The 15,953-nt window shown below is 50.5% G+C and overlaps 1 protein-coding gene across 1 annotated transcript in view; it reads left to right on the forward strand.

Annotated features, from left to right (window-relative positions):
• Positions 1-15,953, forward strand: part of STIP1 (stress induced phosphoprotein 1) — a 199,906-nt gene that overhangs the window by 88,796 nt on the left and 95,157 nt on the right. The window contains exon 6 of the mRNA XM_078651644.1: positions 15,163-15,289. Coding sequence (XP_078507770.1) covers positions 15,163-15,289 — 127 coding nt within the window. The remainder of the gene's footprint in view (positions 1-15,162; positions 15,290-15,953) is intronic.

Below are 15,953 nucleotides of genomic sequence, written 5' to 3' on the forward strand. Positions count from 1 at the left end.
CAATTGGGAACATTTCGAATATTTAGATATGCTTTGAAGCACCAGATTTCCCTGGAGATATAGGTGGGCACCGGTAAAGCCTACTAGGGCTTTTTGGGCCTGCTGTTGGAGATCTGGGGAGTCCTTCCCCATCCACTAATCTGAACAAAACAAATGCCTCTGTTTCGTCAGTTTGACACCCACTGCCTCTTGGCACTGAAATGCAACACAGAACTGACTTTAAGTTAGTTTAAGCTTGTGGCCTTCCGTGACAGCTTCTTTCAAGAAAGACTTCTTGGTGACCTAAGTATCAACTAGAAGTGAGCTGCAAGTGCTTTCTGCTTCATAATCTTCCACGATCTTCCATAGAGAAATAATGATTCTTTGGTTCTGATCCCTTCATCTCAACAGTCCTATTTCAGTTCCATCTGAACAAAGTGATCTTTATTATCTGAAAGAGACTATTAGTTATAGATTCCTTACCTTAGAATTACCCCAGGCATCAGACTGGATCCGGAGAATTTTTCGTAGCAGTACCCCTGCGTGTCGATAGGTGGCGTTGGTCGACTCCGCGTTCGTCATGGTCGCCAGGATGATGTTGCGGTATCTACTTAGACGACCCCCTCTTGCGCTAACGTCAGTTTTTTTTCTGCGCAATCCAGCGTAGGTCCGGATCGAGCAGTACCTTGAGTCACTTTTCGACTCCGTTTTTGCGACACCTTTTTTTGAGTCGATCGACTCCTGGTGCACGAGGGATGTCACGTCCGACCAGCTTTAAGGCTTGTGACTCCAGTCACAAATTGATGTCGGTCACGGACCCGCACTTCATGTGCCTTTGGTGCCTGGAGCGTGACCACAACTTGAAGTCGTCCTCAGACTGCCGTGCCATAAACCCGAAGTCTTAGCAGAAGCGGTCCTGAAAGCTTCTGGCATTCGGGGGGCCTGGTCGCGGGGCAGGTCACGGAGCCACCACCATCCTTTGTCATCGAAGTCTTCGGGTAAGTCTAAGCACAAGAAGGCGCGAAGAAGCACCATCGCTCTTCCCTTTCTCCCCGTCTGTCGGATGACATGACGTGGGAATGCGGAAGTTAGTCCGGCTCTGCCCACAGGGCCTTCCATCCCTTTCCGGGAGCCAGAGCGACCACTGCCCAGCTTCGAAGCATTAACAAAGCTTTGCACTCCTTCTTTGCACAGTCCGACTCCACCGTCGGGCCCCACGGACTTGGTTGGGGATTCTGGCCTTCGATGCCGGCGGCTTCGGCGCGGCAGGGCCCCAAGGAATCCAGTGACAACAACTCTGTCGCCTCCAACGCTGGGAATGTCCGCAGCCAGCGTAGTTCCTGGCCGCCCCCTCATCGAAAACATGGAGCCGAACCAACGGCGTCCGGCCCGGCGCCGAACAGTACTTTTGTACCCCTTGTCTCTCCTCATATTTCTTACCACCCTGAGTGGCTACCAGGAGAGGGTGAGGAGGACTGGGAGGGGTCTGCGGACCCTCTTGCAGACCAGTGCGAGGAACCGGACTGGAGAGTGGAGTTTGACGCCAGTGGTCTGGATACCTCCTGTGACCTTGGCTGCTTTCTTCCCCTACTGTGGCTACGGAGGAGGGTGCGTCTTACGCAGTGGTGTAGCGTAGGGCAGCCGAGGCTCTGAACATTGAGCTACCTACGGTGGCGGTCAGGACTAACCTGACCGAGGTGATTCAGCCGGCAGTGACCTCTTCGGAGCCCCTGCTGCCGTTCAATGAGGCCCTTACGGACATCCCTATGCTCTGGGCACTCCCGCGCAGCTGAATCGAGCGCTGCTGCGGGCCACCACCCTTCCGCCGCCATCCCCCAGAGGCCTCAGGCCACGCCCACCTCCTACAGGCCACGCCCCTTCCGCTTATCCCCTCCATAAAACAATGTGTTTCCACCAGTCGCGCAGCGGAAGGGCGCGCCAAAGGCAAGCCCGTCTGCGCCCGTCCGCGACCGGCAGGGACTAGGGGCCATGGACCCTGCCCTTCCCCTACCTTATACCCCAGCTCAACTCCTGTCCTTCAATAACGGTCAGGGCATTGACCCTCCTCTGCTTCAGCGCATTATTGCCCTGGACATCTTATCCCCCTCAATCCCACTACCCTTACCCACGTCATCTTCCCCCTTGTCCCAGTCCTGTCCCATTTTGGTTTCTTCTCCCCTCCCCTTCTCTAGCACGGCTACTGCCTACCTACTCAATACTAGATCTGCGGGTAGACATCAGCTGGAGATTTTTAATTTATTAGACACTGATGCCCCTGACTTTCTCTTCCTCACGGAGACTTGGTTCTCCGCCGATTCCCTTCCTGATCTCCTCTCTGCCCTCCCCAACTCTTACTATGCTCTTCGGGCGGATCGTCCCGCTGGTAAACTCGGGGGGGGGGGGGGGGGGAGTGGCGATGATCATCCGCTCCAGTCTCCAGTTTCACTCACTCTCTTATCCTCCCATGTGTGGAGTAGATTTCCTAGTGTCCCCTTCTGTCAATTCTAGGGCTCCTCTTACTATAGCCCTTTTCTATCGCCCTCCGCAGCATATGTCCTCCTTTGTTCCTGCTCTCCAGGAACTTCTGGCTACGCTCGTTGTCAATAACTCCTCTGTGCTTCTTCTAGGGGACTTTAATTATTGGCCGGGCGACCCCAGAGAAGATCGGTCTTCTAAGGATTTCTCTGCCACCCTTCAGTCTCTTAATTTCTCCTCCCACATTCACTCTCCCACTCACATTCACGGTCATGTCTTGGACCAAATCTGGTCAGTTAATTGTCCCATCCCCCCCCCCCCATCGTCCTTCCCTGCACTTGGTCCGATCATTCACTGATTTCCTTTTCCATTGAGCTCAGAACGCAAGAGAGGCCCCCCTACCTAAAAACATCGTGGCCCGTAATTGGAATCGGGTGGACCTTGACTCTTTGTGTGTCTCCCTTGCTTCTTCTGGCCCCGACCTATGCAATCTCCCTATTGACCGTCAAGTAGATGCCGTAAACCATTGGCTGTCCTCCTCTTGCGATTTCAGGAGAGTCAAGATCTGTCGCCCCCATGACGCTCAAAAATGGTTTTCAGATGAACTAAAAATCCTCAAACTGGACCTTAGACGCTCTGAACGTCATTGGAGGCGTAAATACTGCCCTGATTTGCGAGCCAAATATAAAATGCTTTTAGCGTGTTACAAAAAAGCCATACTGCAAGCCAAAACCACCTACTTCTCGGAAAGAATATCCCTTTCAGCCAATAAACCTAAGGAGATTTTCTCTATAGTTCGCAATCTTGTTGCATCCGACAGAGCCAACTTGACCACTATTCCTTCCCAAGATCTTTGTCTTTCTCTTAATGACTTCTTTCTGGAGAAGATTGCCAAGATCACATCTAATATCCCCTCTGTCTCTCCGTGCCCTCTTCCCTCTGTCCCCTCTCTGTCCTCTATTTCTCTCAATCAGTTTCCCCCTATCTCCTTGGCTGTGTTCTTGGCCCTACTCCAGAAAGTAAAGTCCGGTTCCCCAGCCGATTGTGCGCCTGCCCGCTTCCTGAAAGTATTTTTCACCCATTGCCCCGACCCTCCTCTTTCTCTTCTTAATTTCTCCATTTCCTCTGGTTCGGTCCCCAAGTATTTCAAATCCGCCATAGTTCGTCCTATTTTAAAAAAAAACCTGGTCTAGACCCTTCCCTCCCCTCTAACTTTAGGCCTATTTCCCGTCTCCCCTACCTCGGAAAGATCCTGGAGAGCTACATCACTTCTTGTCTCTCTTCCTACATCGAGGACAACCACCTCCTGGCCTCCCACCAAGCGGGCTTCCGACCGGCTCACTCCACCGAGTCTGTTGTCCTGTCTGTCTTGGACGAGCTAAAGAGTAAGGCAGATTCTAACTTGCCCCAAGCCTTGGTGCTCCTCGATCTGTCCGCTGCGTTTGACACGGTCGACCATGCCATCCTTCTCGACCGTGTCAGCGCAGCGGGCATTCAGGGTACTGCCCTCTCCTGGCTCGCCTCTTTTCTTAAAGACCGAACCCAGGCGGTTCATCTCTCCGGGTATTCTGCTCCTTCCCGCTTGGTCCCCTGTGGAGTTCCCCAAGGCTCTTCTTTGTCCCCCCTTCTTTTGAATCTTTATATCCGTCCTCTTATTCTTTCCCTTCTTGATATGGGGGTCTCCGTGTACAACTACGCGGATGACCTCCAGATAGTTTTTGATCTTTCTTCTCCCTTGCACTCCCCACCCAAATTTCACTACACTTTGGTTTTTATTTCAGATTGGATGAATCGGAACCAACTAAAGCTCAATCTGGACAAGACGGAGTTGGTCTTGACTGGCCCTTCTTCTTCCCCTTGGTCGACTGCTTTCTGGCCCTCCATCTCTGGCCCTCCACCTTTACCAGCGGCCTCGGCAAAGACCTTGGGCATTAGAGTCAGTCGGGATCTCTCTATGCATGCCCAGATCAGCTCAGTTGTTTCCTCCTGTTTCCTTTCCCTCCGAATCATCCGAAAGGTGTCCCGTTTTTTTCTCTTCTGACGCCCTTAAACTCATTATTTTGGCCATGGTTCTTTCCTGTCTTGATTACGGGAACAGCCTGTACGTTGGCATTCCAGCGTACGAACTTCGCCGCCTACAGGCTGTTCAGAACCAGGCCGCCCGTCTTATCCTTCACCTTCCAAAATTCTCCCACATCACTCCCGTTCTGAAAACTCTTCATTGGCTCCCCATCTCTCAGAGATTTCTTTAAGATGGGCTGTCTGGTTTTCATGGCCCGAGCCCGCACCGGTCCAGCCTTTATTAATTCCCTTGTCACCCCCTATACTCCCAACCGTTCCCTCCGTTCCGCTAATCAGTTTCTCTCTAATGTACCTCGGTTCCGCAGATCCAAAACCGGAGGCACCAGATTTTCTGTTTTGGGCCCCTCCTTTTGGAACAGTCTCCCTATTCCACTCAGATCCATCACCGTCTATCCCCAATTTCGTAAGGCTCTAAAAACCTACCTTTTCTCCATTGCTTATTCTTGTTAAACAGTTTTGGTCTCCCTCTCCCTCAGTCTCTCACCTCTAGCGCCAGGAAGCCGCTTGGTCACAGTGCGCTTTATCAAGAACCTTTTTCATTTAATTTCATTTCATCCTTTTGGGCACTTAGTCCAGGCCCAACACAGGGGCACCTGTGGACAGGATGATTGCCCGACGCTACCGCCCAGCCCCGGGTGGCCCAGTTTTTCTCCAGTCCAAGCCTCCACGTCCAAAAGCGCATTCCCCAACGTACCACCTGATGGGGAATTCAAAAAGCTGGATCACCTTGGAAGATGTTCTCTTCCTCCAACTCGAGACTGCGGTCGGTGAACACTGCATGCCTATTGGCCCGTTACTCCCACTCTGTGTGGGATACGGTTCCGCAGGTGCTGCCACAGTGCCCAAAGGAGGCCCAGGCCGTGCTCTCCTAAGCTGTTGCCGAAGGGAGAGACACAGCGAAGTTCGCCATCCGGTGTGGGCAGGACACTGCCGATTCACCGAGCTTGATGATTTATACGTCGGTAGTGCAGAGACGCTACGCCTGGTTGAGGTCCACTGGATTCTCGGGTGATGTCCAATCAACGCTTTTGGACATTCCTTTTGATGGCCGTCGCCTGTTAGGCGACCAGGCAGACAACGCGCTAGAGCGCTTTAAGGATTCTAGGGCTACGGCCAGATTCTTAGGCCTCTCTTCCACCTCCCACCCAGCGCAGTCTGCTCTTCCCCCTTTCGTTGCTACGGAAGGGTGCTCCCCACATTCTGCCCAGAGCCACAGGCCTGCACAAACTGTCCGGCCTCTGCGTGACCGGGGATGTGGATCCCACAGCCGTGGGTCAGGGGGCCACCGTGCGGGCCAGTCCACCAGCGCCCCCTCTGCAGCAGCCTCCAAACTCATCTAGTCCGACCTTTCAAGCCCAAAATTCGCCAAAGATCACGTCTGACAGGTGGGTTTTGCAGATAGTCCAAAGGGGCTACTCCCTCCCCTTTGAGACTACCCCTCCACCCTTGCCACCTCAATTCCATTGCATGTGGGAGGATCACCTGGCCCTTTTCCAATAGGAAGTTATGGCTCTCTTGGCCAAGGGAGCCATCAAGCGCGTTCCTGTCCCAGAAGTAGGTCGTTTGTAATTCCCACTACTTTCTGGTGCCCAAGAAGGACAAGGGCCTGCGTCCTATCTTGGATCTCCGGAACAACAACTGCTTCTTCCGGAAGGAGAAGTACAAGATGTTGACTCTGGCTCGGGTCCTGTCTGCTCTCGACCCTGGAGACAGGCGTCCTGTAAGTCCAACGGTACAATCCAATTTCCACATCCCTGTCCTGCCAGCTCACAGGCATTACCTACGGTTCACAGTAGGCCACGAGCATTTTCAGTTTACCATGCTCCCCTATGGCCTTACCGGCGCCCCTCGGGTGTTCACGAAAGTGATGGCGGTGGTCGCAGCTTATCTGCCCAGATCAGGGGTTCCACTCTTCCCCTATCTCTGACTGGCTGTTAAAGGCGGGCTCGTCCCAGGCTGTCGTCACCCACATCCAGACTACGGCAGACCTCCTGCATTCGCTGGGGTTCTCTATCAGCGTGGCAAAGTCACACCGAGTCCCTCTCAGAAGCTCCTCTTCATCGGAGCAGTTCTGGACTAGACCGTTTCGGGCCTTTCCTCCTGAGCAGCGAGTCCGGGATATTTGGGCTACGATTCCGATCTTTCAGCCTCTATCCCGGGTTTCGGTCAGAATGACCCAGAGGCTGCTGATCCTCATGGCCTCCTGCATCCTGCTGGTGGATCATGCCAGGTGGCATATGCAGGCTCTGCAGTGGGACCTTAAGTTCCAGTGGGCACATCATCAGGTATATCTTTCTGATTGCGTCCAGATCTCAAAGGGCACTGCACACCAACTGCAGTTGTGGCTAACAAACCAGGATTGGGTCAACGGCAGATCCCTTTCCCTTCCACAACCGTAGTTCACAGTGGTAACAGATGCATCACTTCTGGGATGGGGCGGCCACATGGGAGAGGCGGAGACCAGAGGCCTTCTGGTCTCCGGCGTAGTATGGGCTCCACATTAACCTTCAGGAGCTCTGGGCGATTCGTCTTGCACTGAAGGCATTCCTCTCCTCTGCCCGGGGAAGAGTAGTGCAGGTGTTCACTGACAACACCACCGCCATGTGGTACTGCAACAACCAGGGTGGGGTGGGGTCGTGGACCCTATGTCAAGAGGCCCTTAGCCTCTGGACTTGGCTGGAACATCGGGGCATATTCCTGGAGGTTCAACACCTGGCAGGTTCATTGAATGCCAGGGCGTATGTACTCAGCTGCAGGTGCATAATGGATCGCAAATGGTGTCTTCGCTCGGAGGTGGTGCTAGGTCTCTTTCAGCAGTGAGGAGAGCCTTGGTTAGATCTATTCGCCACCGATGAGAACGCGCAATGTCAGCAATTCTGCGCATTAAAATTTCCAAAGCGGCACTTGCTTGGCGTCACTTTTCGTTGCGAGTGGAGTTGCGGTCTTCTAAATGCCTTTCCGCCTATACCACTTCTGCCCAGAGTGCTGAAAAATATCTAGTGCGACCGGGCCCAAGTCATTCTTGTTGCTCCGGATTGGGCACGAAGAGTCTGGTATCCCGAGCTGTTACATCTGGTCATCGATCCTCTGATCCGACTGCCTCTTCGGGAGGCTCTTCTGTCGCAGCAACAGGGGACGGTACTCCACCCGAAGCTGTCCAGAATCCACCTCCTTGCGTGGAGATTGAGCGATGACAGTTGACGGCTTTTGACCTTCCTTCCGAAGTCTGTAATGTTATCTTGGCAGCCAGGCGTCCCTCCACTAAGACTGTATAAGCCTGTAGCTGGAACAAATTTGTGGCATGGTGCACAGCAAAGGCTGTGGATCCTCTCTCTGCCCCTCTTTCTGAAGTACTTTTGTTCCTCCTTTCTTTGGCCCAGCAGGGCTCTGCTCTGGGCACACTTAAGGGCTATTTCTCAGCTATCTCAGCCTTTCTTCGGCTGCCTGTTCAGCCTTCTCTTTTGAATTCTCCCATTGTAAATAGATTCCTTAAGGGAAATTACTCGCCTCTTTCCCCCTATTTCTTTCGTAATGCCTCAGTGGGACTTGATCTTAGTTCTGACATACCTTATGTGCGCTCCTTTCGAGCAACTACATAAATGTCCTCTCAGACTTTAAAGACTGCTTTCCTAGTGACCATCACCTCTGCTCACCGGGTGAGTGAGCCTCAGGCTTTGTCCTCTAAGCCTCCTTTTCTTGCTCTTCATCTGGACAAGGTTGTTCTAAGAACCAGACCATCTTTTCTTCCCAAAGTTGTTACTTCTTTCCACATTGGTCAAACCATCACTTTTCCCACCTTCTTTCTGCCTCCTTCAAAAGAGGAAGAGAGGCTCCACCGCCTGGATCCAAAATGCGCACTATTTTTCTATCTGGATCGCACAAGACCATTCTGGGTGGATGACCAACTCTTTGTTGGCTATGTGGGTGCCAAAAAAGGTTGGCCGTGCAAAAACGGACAATCCCTCAGGGTCGTTTTTTTGCATTAAAAATGTGTTACTCTTTTGCAAAGACGGAACCTCCACTAGGATTGCACGCCTATTCCACCAGGGCGACGGCAGCCACTACTGCTTTGGGACGTGGAGTTCCTCTCCATGTAATCTGCCAGGCAGCCACGTGGGCATCTCTGCTCACATTCACCAAACAGTACAGCCTGGACTCTCAAGTCTGTAGAGACGGCTTCTTTGGCTGTTCTGTTCTCCAGGACTTCCAGGTGTGAACTTCGTTTGCAGACCCCACCATTGCTGGGCTATCTATTCTAAGGTAAGAAATCTATAACTAATAGTCTCTTTCACATAAACAAGTTATTTAAATTCGGTAACGATATAGGTGTAAGAGACATAAATTAGTTATAGATTCCTTCCCGCCTCACCCATCCTCCCTATTCTGTGAACTGACTTCCAAGGTTAAGGACTTTCTTTCAGGGCCCTAGTTTTGTACACCAGTGGTCAGTGTCTTGCATGGTTCTGTACTTCTAGCGTGGAATGTTGAGTAAAGAACGGACGTCAGCGCGTGACTGCGGCGTCTACGTAGATACCGCAACATCCAGACGACGAACATGGAATTGACAGACTCCACCTATTGACGCACAGGGGTACCAAAATTTGTCTCTTAAAGATATATAGTTACCGAAGGTAAATAACTTGTTTAATGGTCCTGAACGTTTGAATAATTTATCATTACTTGCGTGGACCCCAGTTCACTTGTTTATTTTTTTACATAGAATTTACAAAATAAAGGGTGCTTAAGTTATGTTATGTTATCGTTATTTGTTATGCGCACAGCTGCCCCAGCTAAGGAGCGTCCTGGCGCAGTGACAAGGTAGGACATAACACAACAGGGACAAAGAAAGGGCTATTAAAGTAACTGGATTAAAACAGGAAAGTTTTAATAGCTCTCCTGAAAAGCATAAGGTCCTCCATCAGGCGGATATCTGCCGGAAGAGAGTTCCAGATGGTAGCCGCTTTGACGCAAAAGGAGCGTCCTCCCGAACGGCAAAGCCTGAATCTGGGGACCACAGCAAGAGCCTGACCTTGGGAACGGAGGGCACGCGTGGGTACATAGAAGGACAAAAAGCTGGACATAATTTGGGGGCCAATACCTTTCAAAATTTTAAAGGTTAAGCAGAGAACCTTAAAATGAATTCGCTTCCTCACTGGAAGCCAGTGCAAGGAGTGAAGGACATTTGACACAGAGCAAAATCTGGGCAGGCCAACGATCGCTCTGGCCGCAGTATTTTGTACCCGTTGTAGACGGGTAATTTCTCCCTGATTAGCTCCAATCAGGAGAGAGCTGGCGTAATCCAGGCGCGAGATGACAGTGGCCTGGATCACCAGCTGCCTGGTAGGGGCATCAAAATATTTGAGGACAGGTCGTAATCCTCGCAACAGGCCGAAACAGCAAGCGGCTGTTTTTTTAGTGTGGCCAACAAAGGTAAGACCGGCATCCAACCAGACTCCCAAGTTTTTTAATTCAGACGTCGGAGTTGGTCCCAGTTCCGGCGGCCACCATTGGTCACCCCATAATTCCACTCTCTTCCCGACAACCATAACCTCTGTCTTGGTGGCATTGAGCTGGAGACAGTTACCTGTCAACCAGCTGGCCACCGCCTTCAGTCCGTTCTGAAACCTGGGGGCATCTTGCTCCGCATCCCCGCTGAGAGTAACCGCCAGCTGAGTGTCGTCGGCATAGGAGACCAAAGTCAGGCCCCACTGCCTGGCGACCTCAGCCAGCGGTCTCACGTATAGGTTGAATAACGTGGGACTCAGCGAGGATCCCTGCGGAACCCCCATGGCCAGCGGCTGGAAATTGGACTTAAAAGGAGGGATGGCCACACAGAAGGAGCGGTTGTCGAGAAAGGAGCGGAACCACTGCAGAGCCTGGCCACCAACGCCAATCTCCTCGAGTCGGTGCAAAAGGATAGTATGGGAGACCGTGTCGAAGGCGGCGCTGAGATCTAAAATCAGCGCCGCCGTCTGACCAGCATCCAGCACCGCTCGAAGATGTTCTACCATCACAAGAAGGGCGGTTTCCGTGCTGTGTCCAGCACGGAAGCCATTTTGTGTGGGATCAAGGACATTGGTCCGGGCGAGATGTTCCGACAGGGCGATGTTAACATGAGCCTCCGTTATCTTCGCCGGCCAGGGTAGCAGTGAGATGGGGCGATAGCTTTCCGGCTTTGATGGATCCAGGGTAGGTTTCTTGATGATTGGGGACACCACCGCCTGCTTCCACTTAGTTGGAACCACACCCGACTCCAGAGAAAGGTTGACTAAGGAACGCACGACAGTACGTCCCATAAAGGCCTGATCTTTAAAAAGAGCAGGTCTTACTGGATCCAGAGGAGATCCAGATTTAACTTGCAAAGCAAGTTTGTCAAACCCCTCCGGAAGGAGTGGAGGAAATGATAGCAGGGGAAGGTGGCCTAGCACCCCATTAAAGACTTCCAAGTCAATCCCCATACTGGGGAAGGCCCGGTAAATATCCTGGACCTTTCCCAGAAAGTAAGTGGCAAGGGATTCACAATGAGAGGTGGATCCCACAGCCGCAGAGGGAGACCGCTTCGCCAGGAGATCTTTCATGGCCTTGAAGATGGTCTTTGACGGGTTAGAGCTGTTTCGGATTTCAGTAGCATAAAATGCCGCACGGGCTCGACATATTGCCCGGTGGTAAATCCTGACGGAGGCGACGTATGCAGCTTTCAAATCAGCCTCATAAGTCCTCCGCCAAGCTCTTTCCGCCCGTCTACAGGTTCCCTTCAAGGCACGTAAGGCGCTGTTATACCAGGGGCTTGAATCTCTGGTGCTGATTTTACTTGATACAATAGGTATCAAAAAGTCCAAGGCCCTGGTTACCCAAGAGCAGAAATGGTCATAACCCTTTTCCACGTCATCAAATAGGTTCATCGGTTCTGCCGCTAGGAGGCGGTGAAAGTCCTCAAGCCTAAGTTTGTTCCAATGCCTCCTAGGTGCCCATCTGACCAAAGAGGTGGAAGAGGCCGCGGGTAAAGGACATTGGATAGTCACCAGAGAATGAGAGGGGTTGGCCTAACGGCTACGGAGCTCGACCTCGGACCTGGGGATCTGGGTTCGAGTCTCGGTAACAACGCCAAAAACCCCCCTGTGATTCTGGGCAAATCACTTAATCTCCCCGTGCCTAAAAACAAAAAAAATGTAACGTAACTGGTGCTATGTAAAGCGCTCTGATAACTGATTCGGTTCGGTTCTAGTTCGCGCTATATAAAACTGCAAAAAAAAAAAATGATCTGTCCACACTAACAGGGAGACAGATATGACTTTAGTCTCACCCAGATTAGTGAAGAAGGGGTCCAGGATGTGACCCCCTACATGGGTGGGCTGAAATACCAGCTGGGAGAGCTGAAAGGCCTCTAAATCTGCAGAGATGCTGCGTACCGCCGGATTAGAAGGGATGTCGAAATGTAGGTTCAGGTCACCCAAGATGGAATAGTTGGCACAACCTATAACTAGTGTGCCAACAACATCGGGGAAAGAGTTTCTGAACACCACGTCGCTACCTGGCGGACGATAGACAACCATCCCAGAGAACGTGAACTGGGGGCTGACTGAGATTTTAAAAGAGGCACTTTCACACCCAGCAATATTGAGGCCACTCCATACACAGGTGAAACAAGACCTGACTATGAGGGCAATGCCACCACCTCTTGATGATCTATTTAAGGGGAACATAGAGTATTCAGGGGGGCATGCTAGATTGGAAATAGCAACATCCGCATCCTGGAGCCAAGTTTCTGTGATGGCAAAAACATCGAGGGCTTCATCCACGATTAAGTCATAGATGTCCTGATAATGTTTTAATGCCGATCTAACATTCAAGTTTAGTCCCCGCAGGAAGGGCGGCAAACCCTTAGTGCGGGGGGCAGCTCACAAGCCCTTTCGGAGGATAGACCCCGGGAGATCAAGTGCCCATCCGTTGCAACAGCAACGGTATGGACCACTGAGCGGGTGTACAGGAGGAAGCCTGCACCGATGCGATGCCCGACCGATGAAACATAGCCTCTCTCTGGAATATGTAAGCATTGCGGCTCATGCAGAGATCTTACCTACCACAGTCCACCTACCTGCAGCGTCCCGCACGGCCTTAGCGCGGACGGGCGCAGACGGGCAGGACTCTGGCACGACTCCGGCCACGCGGAGGCGCGCCCGCTACGCGATCCCGCTACGCTAGGGGAGGAGCCTTAAATAGGTGTTCCCTCTTTGGCGCATGCGCAGTGAAGCGCTGGCGGAAATAAGCGCCTCTACCCCAGTCAAAGATGGCGGCCCACCCCAGGCACCGGACCCGCCAAACGGCGGTGGAAGTCACAATCTACAGTGCAGGTAAGGGGGTTAAAACGAGGGTCCCAGCAGACCTGAAAGAAAAAGTTAAACAGTTTATATAACGGGCCTCCATTTACAGCCGATGGCAAGCTTTTCCCTGAAATTTGGACTGAGACACCAAAGTGACAAACTTAAAGCTGCATAGCAGCATCTGAGTTGTAAAATTTGCTTAAAATCTGTCTAACATGAAGGAAAAAAGTTCAGCCTGGTAGGCTTACATTGAGAGCTGTGAAAACAAGTTCTGTTTTCTTCAGACCTGTTCTACTTTCCTGCCCATGATGCATTATGTTGGCAATAGCCTCCTAGGACCAGTTTTTTTCTGCCCATGAGTGAAGGATCTCAGAACACTTGAGAGGCATCACACCTCTAAAAATCTTTGAATTTCCTGTCTGCAATCTGTTTTTTTATTTTTTTTATTATCTTTTTACTCAACTTTCGGAATAATCTACTTTTTGGTAAAGCTCATTTTTTCCTGCCTCAGGCAAGATTTTCCTGTCTGTCAGACATTCCTTCCCTTTTTTTTCCCTCCCACTCGTCAGTTCTGTGGAAGAAAGAAGGTAGTCTCAGACTCACAAGATGGGTATGGTCTGTCTACGAGCCTTTCTTTCTATGGAAGCTGGTATTTGTTAAAGTAATTCCAAAATAATTTTAAATGTTTGGGAAGGAATAAGGCTAAAAGGCATGCTGCAAGACATGGCAGAAAAAGAGGAAAAGGAAGAAACCATTGAAAAGAATCTATGGTTAGACTTAGCCATCACAAAAACAAATGACTTTCCTTCAATAAGGCTCTGTCTGGTTTATACTGTAGCCACAGATTCCACATCAGTCCCTTCTCCGCATTCTATGTAGTGAACTCCTGTATCTGATAGAATGTCCCAGGTTCATTCAGTTTAGTGTCTCCTCCAATATGACTGTTGTGATTAGCATCTGTGGGTTTGGTAAACAGTTTGCATGCAGGGGCGGCACTGTGCACTGTCACTTATGGGAGGCACGTGGTCGTTCTTGAGCATGATACCCCACATAACAGCATGAGCCACAAATTGCAGTAAAACACATTCATTTTGGCGCCTGTGATTATTCTAAAAGTGGGGAGACTGCGGTTAGAGTGTCCACCTAATAAAGCATTACCGTTGGCATTTAACTTGTTCATCACATATCACTTTAACCCAATCTCTAGTGACTTCATTGACAGGTGGAAGTCGTAACACTTCCCCCTGTTACATCACTGCTGGTGGGTCTTGCCAAAATAGATGGTATGCAGAAATAGTGCCTTTTGCCTCTGCCACCATAAAGCTCTTAGGGCCTCGATTGTCACTACTTTTGAGTTCTTGACATTGTCACTGCTCTGACCCCAATTGAAGAATCGCTTGATAGTAGCAGTTCTGGTCTAGTGAATTTAACGGTCCTGTCCCCACACCATCCACTGAAGCCTCCAGGTCATCACCTTTAGCTGCCTCTGGGTTTCCACTGCAAGTAAGGGAACACTTGTGAAGTTGTTTTAAGATTCCTCAAAGTGGATGAAGGTGGGTGTGCTTAGAATGCACACCCACCGTGGTCATTTCATCCCATTCATCAATCAAGTCCCAGAAGGTTTTTCCCTGCCAGGCCCTAGTTTTGCATTGGCGAATAAAGGTTTTTAGCAATTCACCAACTCCATTGGGTTACCTGGGCCCTCTCACTCGCCTTAAGGCCCTACAGTAAAATATTTCAGGAAGGCGGCCACCTCCAAAAAGGATGCTAGAAACCGGTGAACCTGGTTAAGCCTCCCTTTTCCATCCAGTGTTGTCTTTTACTGTAGTGCCGATAGTTTAGAATGTCATGCCATTTTCTTGTGGCTGTGCTCAAGATTGAGTCATTTGTCAATGTGAAAAAGATCACATGTTCTTTGCAAGAGGTATTCGATGGATGCTGGGTTGTTGAAAGGCAGCTATTATTTATTTGTTTAAATGCATTGTCTTGTTTCAAAATAGGTAGCTGATAATAACCCAGTTCCTTTATACAGCTAATGTTCATGGCCTAATATTGGATGAAATCCATAATTCACCAAATTTGTAACTCCTGGGAAATAAAGAAAATGATTCACAGGTATTGCAGCTTTGTGACATATTAGTTTGAGGTCACTGAATTGTGTATGTGTTAGGTGGCTGCTGTGCCACTACTTGTAATTAACCTCCTCTTGGGCAACTGGAGTTTCTGCAAACGTTTTTCAACTCTGCATATTCAAGTCTGAGACTTGAGTTTCTAACTTGCTCATATCTAAACTTGTTTTCCTCAGGCTTTGAAAGAAAAAGAACTAGGTAATGATGCCTATAAAAAGAAAGACTTTGAAACTGCTCTAAAACACTATGACCAAGCAAAGGATCTGGATCCCACCAACATGACGTACATTACAAATCAGGCTGGTAAGTGTTTTCTTTTCTTCTTTCATTCACCTCAACCTCGAAAGAAGCTACCTGTATCGAAATGCATTTAAGCAGACTGTGGTTTGATGTTCTGTACCGTTCTGTACACAGATTCACAGATTTATAGTCTCAAGTTGCATCATGCTTCTCTAGCCCAAACAGTGTATCTACAGGCACCCAGTATTCTAGTCCTAGTACTTTCTATGTGCCTAGTAGAGGTATTTGGAGAAGTAGACTGAGGGCTTCAACACTGCTCGGGTCTTCCCCAGGGGGCGGACCACGGACATCAGTAGGATCGACGAAACTGTCAGCTTCCTTTACGAAGCAGGTCTTCGACTCCCTCAAGCGCCTTAAGGTCAAGGCTTCAGCATCGGAACCGAAGACTCCTTCCGCGCCGAAGCTACAAGACGCACCGAAGACCTCATCGGCACCGAAGACCTCATCGGCACCGCTAGTCTACACGTTGCCGCCTAAGGTGGCGCCGAAGGCCTTTGCACCGCGGTCGGTGCCCAAAGACACCGTGTCGACGTCCACTCCACCGGCTGGGTCCGTGGGTCCTCGACAACCTTTGGTTGAAGAACGGTCGGAGCATTTCATCGATGCCGACACCGGCAAACTCACACTCTACAAATTACAATTCCTCTGAAACGTAAAAAGCCTGCAG

This window comes from Lissotriton helveticus, chromosome 7 (assembly GCF_964261635.1).
Source record: "Lissotriton helveticus chromosome 7, aLisHel1.1, whole genome shotgun sequence".
Classification (NCBI taxonomy): domain Eukaryota; kingdom Metazoa; phylum Chordata; class Amphibia; order Caudata; family Salamandridae; genus Lissotriton; species Lissotriton helveticus.